General features: G+C 37.1%; 1 protein-coding gene across 13 annotated transcripts in view; it reads left to right on the top strand.

Annotated features, from left to right (window-relative positions):
• CADPS2 (calcium dependent secretion activator 2) overlaps positions 1-17,574 on the top strand; it is a 613,932-nt gene that overhangs the window by 244,822 nt on the left and 351,536 nt on the right. For all 13 annotated transcript variants that reach the window (XR_011648842.1, XR_009185867.2, XM_058297292.2 and 10 more), the window contains exons 5-6: positions 8,611-8,847; positions 15,877-15,998. Coding sequence is in view for 11 of the 13 variants with exons in the window: in XM_058297292.2 (XP_058153275.1) it covers positions 8,611-8,847; positions 15,877-15,998 (359 nt within the window). In the remaining 2 variants the exon portion in view is untranslated. The remainder of the gene's footprint in view (positions 1-8,610; positions 8,848-15,876; positions 15,999-17,574) is intronic.

The raw sequence follows: 17,574 nt of genomic DNA, 5'->3' as shown, positions 1-17,574 counted from the left end.
TATATTAGAGGAGCTGGATCTAATAGACATATATAGATCGCTACACCCAAACACAGCAGGATATACATTTTTCTCAAGCGCACATGGATCATTCTCCAAGATAGATCATATGCTAGGCCACAAAGAAAGGCTGAACGAATTCAGAAAGATTGAAATCATACAAAACATTATCTCTGACCACAGTGGAGTCAAGCTGGAGATTTGCAAGGGACAGAAGCCCAGATTTCACACCACGATTTGGAAATTAAACAGCACACTCTTAGAAAAACAGTGGGTCAAAGAGGAAATCTCAAAAGAAATCAATGACTACCTTGAAACAAATGATAATGATAACACAACATACCAAAATTTATGGGATGCAGCAAAAGCAGTACTGAGAGGGAAGTTTATAGCCATAAATTCATATATCAAAAAAGAAGAAAGAGCAAAAATTGAAGAACTAACTGCACATTTGAAGGAATTAGAAAAACAACAACAAAGTGACCCAACAGGAAGAAGAAGGAAGGAAATAACAAAGATAAGAGCAGAACTAAATGAAATAGAAAATAAGAAGGCACTTGAACAGATAAACAAGACCAAGAGCTGGTTTTTTGAGAAGATTAACAAAATTGACAAACCTTTAGCAACACTAACAAAGAAAAAAAAGAGAGAAGATGCAAATACACAAAATAGAAATGAGAAAGGCGATATCACTACTGACCCCACAGAAATAAAGACTATCATAAGAGGATATTTTGAAAAACTATATTCCAACAAAAATGACAATCTAGAGGAAATGGACAAATTCCTAGAAACACATAAGCAGCCCATATTGACAAAAGAAGAAATTGATGATCTCAACAAACCAATCACAAGCAGAGAGATAGAATCAGTTATTAAAAATCTCCCAACTAAGAAGAGCCCAGGGCCAGATGGCTTCACAGGTGAATTCTACAAAACATTCCGGAAAGAACTGACACCAATCCTGCTGAAACTATTCCAAAACATCGAAACAGATAGAACATTACCCAACTCCTTCTATGATGCCAACATTACCCTAGTACCAAAGCCAAACAAAGACATCACAAGAAAGGAAAATTACAGACCAATTTCTCTAATGAACCTAGACGCAAAAATACTTAACAAAATACTTGCTAATCGTATTCAACAACACATTAAACGTATTATACACCACGACCAAGTGGGATTCATCCCAGGTATGCAAGGATGGTTCAACATAAGAAAATCAATCAACGTAATACACCATATAAACAGATTGAAGGAAAAAAATCACATGATTATATCTATTGATGCAGAAAAAGCATTTGACAAAATACAGCACCCTTTCTTGATAAAAACACTCCAAAAGATTGGAATACAAGGGAATTTTTTGAACATGATAAAGAGTATATATGAAAAACCTAAAGCCAATATTGTTTACAATGGAGAAATCCTAGACTCCTTCCCTCTAAACTCAGGAACAAGACAAGGATGCCCACTGTCTCCACTCCTATTTAACATTGTCTTAGAAGTACTTGCTCGAGCACTGAGGCAAGAACCAGAAATAAAAGGCATTCAAATTGGAAAGGAAGAAGTCAAAATTTCATTATTTGCAGATGACATGATCCTATACATAGAAAACCCTGAGAGATCTACAACGAAGATTCTAGAACTCATAAATGAGTTTAGTAAAGTCGCAGGTTATAAGATCAATGCGCAAAAATCAGTAGCATTTCTGTTCAGCAATAATGAGCAAGATCAGGAGGAAATCAAGAAACAAATACCATTCACAATAGTAAATAAAAAAATCAAATACTTAGGAATAAATTTAACTAAAGAGGTAAAGAACTTATACACCGAGAACTATACAAGATTGTTCAAGGAAATCAAAGAAAACCTAAATAAATGGAAGACTATTCCTTGTTCATGGATAGGAAGACTGAACATTATTAAGATGTCTATCCTACCAAAACTGATCTACACATTCAATGCAATCCCAATAAAAATCAACGCAGCCTTCTTTAAGGAACTAGAAAAACTAACTATGAAATTTATTTGGAAAGGAAAGAGACCCCGAATAGCCAAAGACATACTGAAAAAGAAAAACGAAATTGGAGGAATCACACTACCTGACTTCAAAACATACTATAAAGCCACGGTGGTGAAAACAGCATGGTATTGGCATAAGGAGCGACACATAGACCAATGGAATCGAATTGAAAGCTCTGATATAGAACCTCACATATACAACCACATAATATTCGATAAAGCCACCAAACCCTCTCAACTGGGAGAGAATGGCCTATTCAACAAATGGTGTCTGGAGAACTGGATAGCCATATGTAGAAGAATGAAAGAGGATTACCATCTCACACCTTATACAAAGATCAACTCAAGATGGATCAAAGACCTAAATATAAGAGCCAAGACCATAAAAACCTTAGAAAGCAGTGTAGGGAAACATCTACAGGACCTTGTAATAGGAAATGGATTTATGAATATCTCACCAAAAGCACGAGCAGCAAAAGAACTAATAGATAAATGGGACTTCCTCAAAATTAAAGCCTTCTGCACCTCAAAGGAGTTTGTCAAGAAAGTAAAAAGGGAGCCCACACAGTGGGAGAAAATATTTGGCAATCATATATCTGATAAGAAACTTATAACTTGCATAAATAAAGAACTCCTATATCTTGAAAATAAAAAGATAAACAACCCATTTAAAAAATGGGAAAAAGACTTAGACACTTCTCCGAAGAAGAAATACAAATGGCAAGAGAGCACGTGAAAAAATGTTCCAAATCTCTAGCTATCAGGGAAATGCAAATCAAAACTACAATGAGATACCATCTTACACCCATAAGATTGGCAGCTATGAAAAAAACAGAAGAATACAAGTGCTGGAGAGGATGTGAAGGAAGGGGAACACTCATCCACTGCTGGTGGGAATGCAGAAGGATCCAACCATTCTGGAGAACAGTATGGCGGTTTCTCAAAAAACTAGCCATAGATTTGCCATATGACCCAGCAATACCACTGCTGGGTATATACCCAGCAGAACTGAAAACAAGGACACAAACCGATATATGTACACCAATGTTCATAGCAGCATTGTTCACTATTGCCAAAAGTTGGAATCAACCCAAATGCCCATCAACAGATGAGTGGATCAATAAAATGTGGTATATACACACAATGGAATACTACTTAGCTGTAAGAACAAACACACTACAAACACATGTGATAACATGGATGAATCTTGAGAACCTTATGTTGAGTGAAGCAACCCAGACATTGAAGGACAAATACTACATGACCTCAATGATATGAAATAAACAAGCTGCCCTAGATAGCAAGAGACTGAACGATAGGCTTACAGGAAATCGGAGGGTGGAGGAAGGATATGAGCCGATGTCTGCAGGGGTGGAATTTAAGACGAGATGGTGGTAAGTATGAACACAAAGAATAGATAAAAGGGGGGCAAGGGGTTGCCTTTGGTTGGGGCTTTGCGGGTTTGAGGGTGGCTGGGAAGGGACGGATGGGTAACGTTGCCCAAAAGTGGTGCGAGGGAGGGGTAGCATATGAACACAGGAGAGGGTCAGGTGTTGGTGGAGAGTAAAATGCCGAGAAAATCATATCAAAATATAATAAAGTGGGTTACCTGTTTAGAATGCTCGGAGGGGAGGGTCTGATGCAGGACGGGCTCCTGGGGAATGTCTAAATGCTCATTTTGCCAGAGTGGGTGACACCATGGGGTAGAAACCCAAGTAGTGAGAGTGGGGGTGGACCCACATCCTGGGGAGGACTAATGCCATCAAATAGAGGGAACTGTATCCCTCGAGAGAAAGGGTGGCTCCCAGGGCATTGGGGCAGTTGAGCAAGTTAGGCCCTGAACACTATTCCATCTATCTCTGGAAGTGGCTCCTCAGGAAACGGAGGTTGGCTGTCACTGTGGGCACCAAGGTGGAAGGGAAAATGGACGTTAAATGTGTGGAACCAAAGTAAATAGGGGGTAAGAGAGGAGTTTCTTGAGAGTACACAAGGATGGATATAAAACATGTAATATTACACCATAACATATAGGAGATGACAGACTGATAATGTAAACCATAATGTAAAACATAGGATAACTAAAAATGTAAAGAACTGTGTATCCTAAAGTATGCACCACAATGTAAGCACAGATGTCACCTTGTTAGAAAGCTAATGTCTCAGACTCTGTACATCACTTTAAGTAAATATGATATGAATAGGGCGTAAGAGTATCACTGTGGAAGGGAAAAGGTTTTCTGGTGGATGTGTGGGAGTGCTGTATATTATATATATACATTGCTGTGGTCTAGGACTCCTGTGAAGAAAAGCTGAATAATTGGGGGGGGGGGGAAGAAAAAGATAGGATGTGGAATTTTTTCAAGTCAACATTCTTTATCTAAGTTCTTTATCTAACTTTATCCAAGTTCTTTATCTATCCTTTAAACCCAGCGCTATATGCCATTCCCTAGTAAGGGACCATGACATTATATTGGGCTTCAAATTTCGGGGAGTTCTGGATCACAGAGTGTTTCAACAATGGCAATGGAGGGATACTGGTATGGGATACCAATGACAGGTGATATATGGCTGACAGGGAGCTGTACAGAACATATGTCCAGGGTGCATGGTAATGTATGGATATACTCATAGTGGCAACAATTAAAAACCACAGTAGGGGGGGTACTGAGTTTCTGGCCAGTGGTGCTCTGTCGTGGTCCCTTGGGGAGCAGCGACAGTCTCCCAGGTACAGTGGCGGGGACCGGGAGGGAGTGAGGGTTCAACAGTGAGCCCCTGATGCTAATGACTATGCTTGTGAGCTGATAAACCTAAAATAAGAACAAGGCCTAGAGCAACATTGTGCCTGGGAATTCCCTCCTGTCAGCCTTCATGTTACTCAAATGTGGCCAGTCTCGAAGCCAAACTCAGCATGTAAATGCAATGCCTTCCCCCCAGCGTGGGACATGACACCCGGGGATGAGCCTCCCTGGCAACGAGGGACCACTATCAACTACCAACTGATGATGCAACTGGAAAATGACCTTATACGGAAGGTTCAATGCGGATCAGCAGAATATCCATGTCAACATAAAATACCATGACTTTAAAATGCTGTTTGACCTAAAGTAAGGGGGAAATGGAAAGGAGAAATGAGTTTATATGGCTACGAGTTTCTAAAAAAGAGTCTGGAGGCTGGCAGAAGGATTGCCCTCATGCACAACTGAGCAGAGTCAGAGAGACAGATAAAGCAGATACAACCCCCAGATATTGGTTCCTCTGAGGGCTAAAGAGACCCATGGGAGTTATGGTCATGGCCGATGGGGTTAACTACCAGGGCAAATGGCCCCTCTTTGGAAATGGTGTTTATGTGTGATGAATCTGGACTCAGATGGGATCTCCCTTCATAAGACTTTCATGCTAATGTGCTGGAGGTGCAGTTAATGTTGGGGTTTAAGATATATTTAGGGGATTTGAATCTCTGGACTGACAATGTGATAGCCAGGTCCTGAGCCTCAACAGACTCCAGCACCTACAATCTGATCTATTGGACTTACCACACTCAGCTAAGATGGAGTTAAAGAAGGACAACCACCACACCATGGAGCCTAGAGTGATTACAACTGAAAATGGGAGGATTGCATCCAGCATCCATGTGGAATCTGAGCCTCCTCTTGACATAGAGGTGCAATGGACACAACCAATCCAATGTCCACATAGAAGAGGTGGCATTGGATTGGGAAAAGTGGACATGGTGGACGATGGGTATGGGGAAAGGCAGGAAGAGATGAGAGGTGGAGGCGTCTTTGGGACATGGAGCTGCCCTGGATGGTGCTTCAGAGGTAATCACCGGACATTGTAAATCCTCACAGGGCCCACTAGATGGAATGGAGGAGAGTATGGGCCATGATGTGAACCACTGTCTATGAGGTGCAGAGGTGCCCAAAGATGTACTTACCAAATCCAATGGATGTGTCATCATGATGGGAACGAGTGTTGTTGGGGGGGGGAGAGGGGGGTGGGGGGCTGGGGTTGAATGGGACCTCACATATATATTTTTAATGTAATATTATTACAAAGTCAATAAAAAAAAAAAGAAATATAAAATGAACGTAATTAAACGTTTTATTCAGTTCACATTAATGAGGGAACCAGTTAGATGTTAAAACTAGTCCAAAGGGCATTTGGGAAAGTAGGTGTCTTTAGGCAATTTTAAGATAAGATTCTTGAATTAGATACAAAAGTGACTCATTTCCTATAGCGCTTTAAACTATAAGCTTTGGCTTATCTTACTCACCAGACACACATTATTTGTGTCTTTTCCAGACCAAATTCTATGAAGTAACGTGTAACTTCACTGTCTGGGACCTTTCATCAGTAGTAAACAGTAAATCAAACTAAATATATTTCCCCAGATAATCCTTGGATGGCTTTTGCCTCTACCCTCCTACCATATGACAATGAAAGGACCTTTTCCTCTCATCTTTTTGCCTTATTTCTAAATTTTGAATGGCTTTTCTGACAGGCTTTAAAGTTAGTTCACAACTGTGAAAATAAGTTTTTAGGCTTATTTTACTTTTTTTAAAATTGAAAATCCATTTTAAAACCATATATATATATATATATATATATATATGTTTACCCCCAAAGAAAACCAAGGTATTCTATAGCTAGTGGTTGTGTATTTTTCCTGAGGTTGCAAAGTTACTATTTTACAATGTTGATTCCAATTATAGAGGGCTGCTGTAAAGGGTAAGTGAGAATCTTCCTCGAGAGAGTTAATGATGTATGTAGATGTCATATCTCTATGCTAATAAATATGTAATTTTAATATTGGTTATATGTAAATTACGTTTAAAGAAATATATGAAGGTTATATTTGGGGAAAAGAAAACAGGTGGCCTGGGATTCTGGGACTGATTTATCAAGTGTTGCAAGATGTTCCTTTCCATCCCATGAACAAACTGGTGCAAGCAAGTCAAAGACTAGGTGCAGGTTTGACAAGCATAATGGACATGTTCCAGTCATGCTCCATACACAGATTTCTTTGGTGTTGTTTTGAATCATGTGAAAGAAAACAGTAGAGGTGGTGATTTTCTCGAGCAATAGGCAATCATTTGAAAGAGGACTGCTTTAGGCTTTCAAGGGACAGCAATTTTGTACATGACAGTCATTTTATGCTGCCCTTGACATTTTAAAGCTATTTTTATCTCCTACCTTAGGAGAGAAAAGCTAAGTGCCAGGTTGGCAGAATTAAAGAGGCAAAGAATTTGAGGAAACAAGTACAATCATTTTTGTTTGAGGGAATATAAATTGATTATGATCTTTCTAAGGGCAATTTGGCAATATCTGTTAATAACTATTTAAATCTCAATATTTGGAATATTCTTTCAATTGAGTGAAAGAAACAAATACAGTTGCAGATATAGAGGGACTGAATGGCAATACTCATGTAATCCAGGAAGAAAAAGAATTTTCCAAATTTGTATTGTATATCTCTTTTTCACTTAAAGCTTTATCATAAGTTAACCTTATGTTTTATACTTAAATTAACCTTATGTTTATGCTTAAATTTTTCTTAAACCTTTTGTCAAAAGCTGAATGAATGGCCATAGGGATCTTGGCACATTTGTGTTAAGTGAAAAGGGACTATTAAGAGATACAGTCATATTACCATTCAAAAATATGGTGCTTTTAAGTTTGAATCCTTGCTTATAAAACAGCATATCTTCAGGAAGTGAATGTGGCTCAAGCAATTGGGCTCCCATCTACCATGTGGAAGGTCCTAGGTTTGATTCCCACGGCCTCCTAGTGAAAAGGAAGCTGGCCCGTGCGGCATGGAGAGCTGGCACAGCAAGGTAATGCAACAGAAAGAGACATAGTGGAGAGACACAACAAACCAGGGAACTGAGGTGGCTCAGTCGGTTGAGTGCCTCTCTCCCACATCGGAAAGTCCTGGGATTGGTTCCCAGCCTCCTAAAGAGAATACGTGAAGAGAAGACAAGCAGACACAAAAGAATGCACAGTGAATGGACACAGAAGGCAGACAGCAAGTGCAAGCAGTGGGGTGGGAGGAGGTCCCCACTGGGAAAAGCAAGAAATCTTTAAAAAAAAAAAAAAAAAAAGGCATACCTCCACAACAATGCATATCTATGATAAGAGAGAGTTAATATGTTTGTTTCCTAACAGGCAAAGCAGAGAATCCTGAAGTTTTTTCATATAAACCAGTTGCCCCAAGCATTTCAAAACTCCCAGTGACTGGTTAATATTCATGTATATACCTGTACATTAAAACATTTTCATGTACTCTCAAAGTTTGTTTTTCCCTGAAATTAATACCTTTTCAAAAATAGTTAATTTGAAAATGTATATAGTTTATTTTGTATAACAGTCGTGAATAAAAGATAAATAAGGTACTTTCAGATGTAATCAAAATTGCTAAAGCCCTGAGGCTTTTAAAGCCTAGACTAAATTATAGAGATTTATTATATTGAGGGTTTCACAAACTCCTAAGACAGTCAAGTATATACATTGTATAATCTTTTATGATAAATTTGAAATATGACTTGTGTTAGTAACATTGTTATTTTTTATATTATTTTCAAGGAAAGAAAATTTCCTACGTTTATAGCAAAAGAAATGGAGAGTATGTATATAGAAGAGTTGCGGTCTTCAGTGAATTTGCTAATGGCCAATTTGGAAAGTCTTCCAGTATCGAAAGGTGGTCCAGAATTTAAATTGCAAAAGTTAAAGCGTTCACAGAATTCTGCATTTTTGGACATAGGAGATGAGAGTGAGATTCAGCTGTCAAAGTCCGACGTGGTGCTGTCATTCACCTTAGAGGTAAGTGGCTTTATCCCATGCTCACCCCTGGCAGCATAAATGAAGCTGCAAAACCATTTCAGCTGACCTTTGTGGTAACTTTTAGAATTTAAAGTAGTGCAATATATATTGAAAAAGTTAAATTATTCTTCATTTCCTAGACAATTATTTGTCTATGCAAATGAATGCAAATAATCCTTTAAACTTAACAGCGATACTGAAATTTAATAAGAAAATAATGAAAGTTTTTAGATAAGTCTTTTTTTAAAAAAAATATTTATTTTATTTATTTCTCTCTCCTTCCCCCCTGCCCTGGTTGTCTGTTCTCTGTGTCTGTCTGCTGCATGTTCTTCTTTGTCCGCTTCTGTTGTTGTCAGCGGCACGGGAATCTGTGTTTCTTTTTGTTGTGTCATCTTGTTGTTCAGCTCTCCGTGTGAGTGCGGCACCATTCTTGGGCAGGCTGCACTTTCTTTTGCGCTGGGCGGCTCTCCTTACGGGGCACACTTCTTGCATGTGGGGCTCCCCCACACGGGGACACCCCAGCGTGGCAGGGCACTCCTTGCATCAGCGCTGTGCATGGGCAGCTCCACACGAGTCAAGGAGGCCCAGGGTCTGAACTGCAGACTGCCCATGCGGTAGACGGACGCCCTAACCACTGGGCCAAGTCCGCTTCCGTGGATAAGTCTTTTTAATGCCAACTTGGCTAGCGTAAGTTCCTTGCTAAAGTAAACATCAAAACACATTTGTGGTGGAAATTTCAATATCACTTAAAGATGTAATTGAATTCTTTGTAATTTGGGACCTTCTTTCAGCTTTTTTGTTAACTTTGGTTTTAATCTATCTCAGCTATCCGTCATCCTACTAGAATTAAAGTAAACAAGCTGCAATGCACAATATTGGGTACTGTAAATGATCAAAATTAGAATAGAGAATTCTTCCCTCCAAGGACTTCCAATTTCATTATAGCCTCAATAAAAATTTCAAGGAACAAGAACAAATATTATGTATTTTAAATAATGCACTTCCAATTTCCAGGGTTTTGTCCCTTTGTATCCAAATCATTGGAAATCAAAGATCCTGATACAGAATCTTGCTACAGCTACCTGTTGATCTTTTTCATGATCGTATCTCTTCATTGCCAATCTATGCATATATTTCTATGAATTTTTTATGTAATACACACATAAACAAAATAAGCATATTTAATTCCTTGAAGAAAGTATTTGAAGCAAGAGATAAAAGATTGTATCATAACAGTTAGGAATTTCCCATCTCCACTATGCTTAAACTCTAGCTTAAACTCCAGTAAATACTATAATAGCAATGCCCAACTTAAATTTATAGCTTTCTCAGAGATACATTGAACCTCCCTCCTAGCATTCTTATAATTTGTCTCTCCTGGTTCCTGCTGCTACTGTTTGAGTTTACTGATTGACAAAGGAAAGGGCATGCAGTCTTGGGAGGTACAATTTTAAATGTCTTTTTTGATGCTACTTATACTTGATTGGTTTAGTTTATGGCAGAAAAAAAGCAAATCTTCACTTTTCTTCTTTTTCCCTCTATGTGTCCAATTCTAAGATAAATTTAGTCATGAGGATAAGAAAATGGCTTCTCAGTTTCTCTTTGTAGATTAATAGTTTAAACAATGTCAGAGTAGAAACATGAGGCTTCTTCAGACTCAGGACTCAGTTCTGTGTTTGCCTAATAACTTTGCTCTGGGTTTCTTCTCAATCTCTTCAGACTCAAAACCTAAAAATGTTGTTTTTGAAATAACGTGGTATATTACATGTGGAATTTCCTTATTCCAGCCTCAGGTCTGAAATGAAATGTACCAAATATTTTTTATTTTTTTTAAAGTTCTGTACAAAATGAAATCATTTAATCACAGTATAACTTTTTCTAACAAGGGTTTAGCATTTAAATTCACTAACGGTAAAAAAAAAATAATTTTGTGGAGCGAGTTACTATTTTATTAAATTTTTTAAAACTCGGTTGCAAGTTACATTTGCAGTATATAAATCTACTCTCTATTTAAATATTCAAAACTAATAACAATTCAAATATGTTCCCTTTTCTCTCTTGTTTAAAATCTTAAGCCATTGTATATAATTAGCTTCTTATGAATTCTATTTTCTCTTTTGAAAATATCATACTGGTTAGTCTGTATTTAAATGAAACTATGCATTTTTCTTCTGTATGTTGTCAGTATATTAAAGTTGGGCTGTTCAGTTAACAATAAAATAGTGGTAGGAGGAGAGTATGAGTTAAAACTTCATTTTGCATGACCTGAGAAGTTTATATGAATTTATAAAATTGTTTTAGTGTCCTCTATTGCTATGGCTATATAAGGCAGATATTTTCCCAACTTAGCATCATAGGAATCTGTTCTCTGGTACCAAAGTTTTTTAAATAGGAGTTCTGTGTCCAGCAACAAAATTAGATCATGTTAAGTACAGACTACACAATGCTTATTATGTATAGGACACCTGAGAGAATAGATTAGGTATGTGTTCCCCTAGCCATAGGGCCGGTGACATCAGCCTAGCTAAACTGAGTAACTATCCCTAGCCCATAAACCTAATCTTGCTCCTCAGGCCCCAGATTTCAGCTGGTGAAAACTCTAAAAGTTAACCAGTTCATCTAACTTAAAGCTGTCACATTTCACTACTGAGGCTTGGAGTTGGTCCATTGAACGACTCTTTTCTAAGAACTGAAGATTCCATCTAAGGAACAAAGTTGAAAACCTATGGTCAAATTTCACCTTCTCTTTTAACTCCCTCCCCCCCTTTTTTTAATTTGCTGATGTATTGCAAGAGGCTAAATCAGTGCCTGGCAAACAGTTGACTCAATATTTTTTAAACTGGAGATTTCTTTGGCATTGAAAAATTGCAATTAGTTATACAAGATTACTTTTAGGTCTCCCCATTCATGAATCCTTGAGAAAGAATAATAAAGCAAGAGGCAAAGTAACCCACAAAACACTAAGCCACACAATAATATGTTAAAACCTAAATAGTCAAATAAAAATAGAAAAAACAAATAATCATTATGAAGTAAGGGAAAGTCATCTTGTAAGGGGAATGGTGTCAGTGGTGTGAGTAGTTATTTTTTCACACTAAGTTTTTTCATCGATTTTAGGCTGGCAAAAGCCATGTGGTCCCCATTTTCACCATACTGTCCAGGATCATTTTCTCACAACATACACATACCTGTGTGTTGATTTATAACAAAATGAAACTAACAAAAAACCCCACAACTTTCCATGTAGTTTAGGATCGCACAGCTTTATTGTGTGACTCATGCATCTGGCAGCATCCTGTTAATAAGTAAGTAGAAGGGAGCTCCACCTAGGGAGTAGAAAATGGAAGCTCATTCAGGCACTTGTGGAAGTAAGTGAGATGTTTAGATTGACTAACATTATGTTTCCATTCTACATGGAGGGGATCTTACAAAGTGGGAGCTGATATACATTGATGAGTATGATATGCTTGTCCAATCTGATAAACTGTCTCTACTAGAGTGAAACTAGGTTTATCAACAGGTGTTGCTTATCAACCACCCTGCCAGGCAGAGGTTCTTAACGTTTTTTTATTCCATGGACCCCTTTGCCAGGCAGATGAAAACCATGGACCCCTTACTAAGTCCACACTATACTGAGTGTTATTTAATAAATATATCACACCCGCACCAACATGGCCCCAGAAGGATAATATTTTTTTGATTTTCAATTAAGCTCACAGACCCCTTGTTAAGAACCGCTGCTGTAGGGTATGTTCCATTTTCTTAGAAAACCCCTGCAGGTCTTCTAGAAAAGCTGTTCTCAGAAAGGGGTCTTCTGGCAATGCCCAAAGCAGGCAGCCTTTTTATTTTACTTAACAGTATTACAGAACTTTGTGGTCAGTGCATGATTCAAAGCATATTTTCTAGTTTTGTATTTTGTAGATGCCTTCCTCCCTTCTTTTTGCTTCTAAGATAACTTTGTCTATTTTATCCATTATGACTTCAATAAGAAAGAGATCATCAGGGAAGAGAAGAGGAAACATAAATTTATTTTATTTTCTGCCATTCCATTAACATGTTTGGTGGAAATTGGCTGAAACGGTAACCTAAAATTAAGTTGGTTGATTGTCCATGGAATTCATAATTGTTTTTATCCCTACTGAATGAGAGTATTTCTCCCCTTTTTTTGGAAATCAGATCTGTACAATTGTGTTGTTTTATTTAAACATATGAATTCATAACAGAAGTTGCATCTTTTGAAAGTGGCAATTCTGAAGATAAAACATTCCTAGCACAGAATGGAGTATTGTTTTGAGGAGCAGAATGATATTTCATGGGTTATATGTTTTAGGAGGTCCTGTTGACAGTAGCTTTCAATAGAGGTGACAAGAGTATGTCAGGCAAATGCTTGCTTGCTTCTTTCTTGTACTTTGACTCAAACACATTGCAAAAGAGATACAGTAGAAATAGTCCTGAAATATGAATCAATGGCATCACAATTTCTAGACTCACACTGTGGAATACAATTCTATCGTTTCAAGTGTTTTAAGTGGCATCAAAACTTATGTTATCAAATTAAGAAAGGAGTCACGAGAGTCATGGTGGTCAGTTTTAATATTACTAACAGTAAACTAGATTCATTAAAAATTCATGAGTTCTCTTACTTTTTTTACTTACTCAAGATTTAGTATTTACCCCAATTTCCTGAAGTGTTAGAGCAGCTGTGAAACATGTTACTTTTATATATTAGTTCTCCATTAATTCCCTTTGTCTTTTGTCAGTTACATCCTTATATTTACTCCTATATTTGTGTTTACATTTGCATTTCAGTGAAACAAAATGACAAAAGCCCTGGTTGAGGAAGAGAAATGGTTCTGAGTTTGACCTTCTCTACTTTGGGGATCAGTTTTCCGTGTATTTTTATCAAAGAAAAAAAAATAACTTGCACTCATATTTACAAACATAACTTTTCTGTTGTACCAGAACTGACAGGAAGAACAGTTCTTTTAAAATTGGTTTTTTTAAGACTTTTCATCTCAAGATTCGTATTATTACTCTATGAAAAGTGTGATGAATCTAATAATGTATTAAATAATCAATAAGTGCTATTAATCATATATTTGGTACAGATTTTGATAGCTACATGCTTTTAATGCTGTTAGTCTGTTTGTACAGATACAGTAAGAAATCAAGAAATAAATTAATGTACATGTATCAAAATGCCATCACATCTTTTTTATAAATTAAATTTTGAGAATTTAAAGAAGTTTGTGATAAAAGTTTTGACAGGAGAAAAACTACAGCAAGTAATACTCACTTTCAATGAGCATGTTAGGACTTCACACAGTATTAAGATTGGCAGACATAAAGAGCACACATTAAAAATGCTTCTTTCCCCCCAAAATTCTATATTACAGTCTCTCTACCCTTTTCCAAGTATAATGTATAAAATTAGTACATAACTTACTGGGTGGGAAAATTATTTTCCCTTACCAAGTTGTATTAACATGTTTTGTGGCAAATTATATGTTCCATATTATTTTGATAATAAGATATACAGAAGAAAAAGGGCCATAAAAATTTCTCTATAAATAGTAATAATATTCTAAAATGAATGAATATGAGAATTTCTGAATCATATTGATAGCAATGAATTGGTATGATGATGATAATATCTACCAGTAATAAAAATTACATCACTTTATATGGAACTCAACATACCCTCCTCTGAGTTTTCATTTGTGATTCTGATTTACTTAATACAGACTTGCAAGTATTTTTTAAGGGTCTGAGTTTAAATTTTACTTAATTCACTAGAGCTGATTTAGGGACTTTAGCCTTACTCTCATTTTAACAGCTGGCAGGAGATATTTCTTGAGAGAGTAGACTACCACAAAATGTTAACTACTATACCTTCAATGAATAGAGATGGAGTACAAAGAAGATAAAAGAAATACTGTTGATGTTAACAGATAATTTTATCAATTGGTCTTCCTCATTGCAGTTTATCATACTATATATATTGCTTAAATGTTACCAATTTGGAATATTTTTTTTTTAATTAGAGAAGTTGCAGATTTATAGAAAATCTTTCAGAAAATAGAGTTCCATAAATTCCCTCTCACATACAGCTTTTTCTGTATTATTAACACTTTGCATTAGAGTGGTAACTTTGTTACAGTTGATGAAACAATAATATTATAATTGTACAATTAACTGCAGAGATTTTTAACCTTTTTTGCTCCATGGACTCCTTTCCCAGTCAAGTGAAAACCACAGACCCCTTACTAAGTCCACATTATATTGTGTATTAGTTAATAAATATATCACACCCACACCAACATGTCCCCACAAGAATAATGTTTTTTTGATTATTAATTCAAGCTCATGGACCCCTTGTTAAGAAACCCTGCTGTAGACCATAATTTATATTAGGGTTCACTGTGTTTTAGTCCCTTGTTTTGTTTTGTTTTATATATATTTTTTTAGCCCAGTAACATCTATATAACCTAAAATTTCAAACTCTTTTAACCACACTCAAAAATTTAATTTGGGGAAGTGGATTTGGCTCAGTGGGTAGAGCATCCGCCTACCACGTGGGAGGTCCAGGGTTCAAACTCAGGGCCTCCTGACCCATGTGGAGCTGGCCCACACGCAATGCTGATGTGCACAAGGAGTGCCCTGCCACAGGGGTGTCCCCCACATAGGGGAGCCCCACGTACAAGAAGTGTACCCCGTAAGGAGAGCCGCCCCACACGATTAAGCGCAGCCTGTCCAGGAGTGGCACCACACACACAGAGAGCTGATGCAGCAAGAGGATGCAACAAAAAGAGACACAGATTCCCAGTGCCACTGGCAAGAATAAAAAAAGCTAACACGGAGGAATACACAGCAAATGGACACAGACAGCAGACAGCTGGTGGGGATGGAGCAGGGGGCAGGGGGAAGAGAAGAGGAGAGAAATAAATTTTTAAAAAACCAACTTAATTTGGTGGTATAAATTATAGTCACAGTGTTGACATATTGTTTTTTAAATTGTTTTGTCTTTAGATTGTCATAATGGAAGTGCAAGGTTTGAAATCAGTTGCTCCCAATCGAATTGTTTACTGTACAATGGAAGTGGAAGGAGGAGAAAAACTGCAAACGGACCAGGCTGAAGCTTCAAGACCACAGTAAGCCAGCTGATATATCTATATTTTACTTTCAAAGAAACATGATTTATTTGTTTGCAGAATTGTGTGGTTTTACCTTCTGAATTTACTATTTGGCTAGCTTTGTCTCAACTGTGTCAGAATCACTATATGCCTTTTTGGATATAAATGTTATAATTGGAACCATAGAAGAATCCCTGTGTAGTACAAACTGAAAAAAATCCAGCATGCAGATATGAAGTTCATTATTGGGCAACAAAATATTTCGACGTCACGTCTAAGAAAAGCTTTTATTGTCATCACTAAGTATTTTTAGGTTGTGACTGATCCTATTCAGTTACTAGAATTGTAACCCATTCTTTGTCCAGATATTTTGGTTCTGTGGTGATGTAGAGATCTTTTTGTATTTTGTACCATGACTCGGAATGCTTTAGTGAATAGGTTAATAGTTAGAGTACTAGTTAATGACCAACACACAGTCATCAAAAATAATTAAGCTGTTTTTGCTGACATTTGTATGTTTCAACTTATGGGAACGAGCTTAATTAAATTTGGAATATGTGGGAGCGGATGTGATTCAAGTGGTTGAGCTCCTGCCTCCCACATGGGAAGTCCCAAGTTTACTTCCCAGTAACTCCTAAAAAAGCAAACAGATGAAAAAACCAACTTACGGAAGCCAATGTGGCTTGGTGGTTGAGTGCCAGGTTCAATCCCCGGCCCCTAGTACCTTAAAAAAAAAAAAAAAAGAAGATGTTTAACTAAACTTGGGAAACATCAGTCTCTACTAGAAATAGCCGGCTGGCATGAGAAGGTCAAATGAAGCTTGCTGGCTTTCTTCTGAACACTGAACATTTTTTCTCATTTAAACTTTATTCAAAATGCCATATAGGACTTAGGTTTTTTGCCTTTTCACAGTATGAAGGATGTGGCCTGTTCATTCATGAACCTCTCTTGAGAGCCTGGCTAGGCACTGGTCAGACACTGAGGATAGAGATGAACAAGACCCTGTCAGTTTTTATAGGGCAGGATCAGTCTCCAGGGCTACAATAATGGGACAGAGGAGGGTTAGTTAATAGGAGTTGAGGTCCTCAGTGCCAAGGATCCAGCTATACAAAGATAAGACGGAATACTGCAGGCCATGGGAAAGCAAATGCAGTCACAAGAATATACAATAAAATCTTCTTCTTAACAGCTTTATTGAGATATAATTTACAAACTGTAAACTTAATTTATTGTGTGAGTATAAGATGATTTTTAGAATATTTGTAGTTATGGTACTGCCCTCTCAGCTGCTTTCCAACACTTCCATCACCTCAGAAGATTTCTTCAAACTCATTCCTGCTCCCATTCCCAGCTCTACGCAACTGCTGATCTGCTTTCCAGTCTGTAATTTTTCTTTCCTGGACATTTCATGTAAATGGTATCATGCAGTATATAATTTTTTTCAGTTGGGTGGAATGTCTATAAAAATGTGAACTTGATACTTAAATATTTGATCATTGAACTGAATTAACTATTATCCAAATAATCCATTTGAACACTTTTTTTCACAGTTTTATAAGATGTTGCTCATTTAATTTTTATATTTCATAATGTA

The sequence above is a fragment of the Dasypus novemcinctus genome, chromosome 5, assembly GCF_030445035.2.
Source record: "Dasypus novemcinctus isolate mDasNov1 chromosome 5, mDasNov1.1.hap2, whole genome shotgun sequence".
In the NCBI taxonomy this organism is placed as follows: Eukaryota; Metazoa; Chordata; class Mammalia; order Cingulata; family Dasypodidae; genus Dasypus; species Dasypus novemcinctus.
This window is presented reverse-complemented; position numbering and strand designations above follow the sequence as displayed.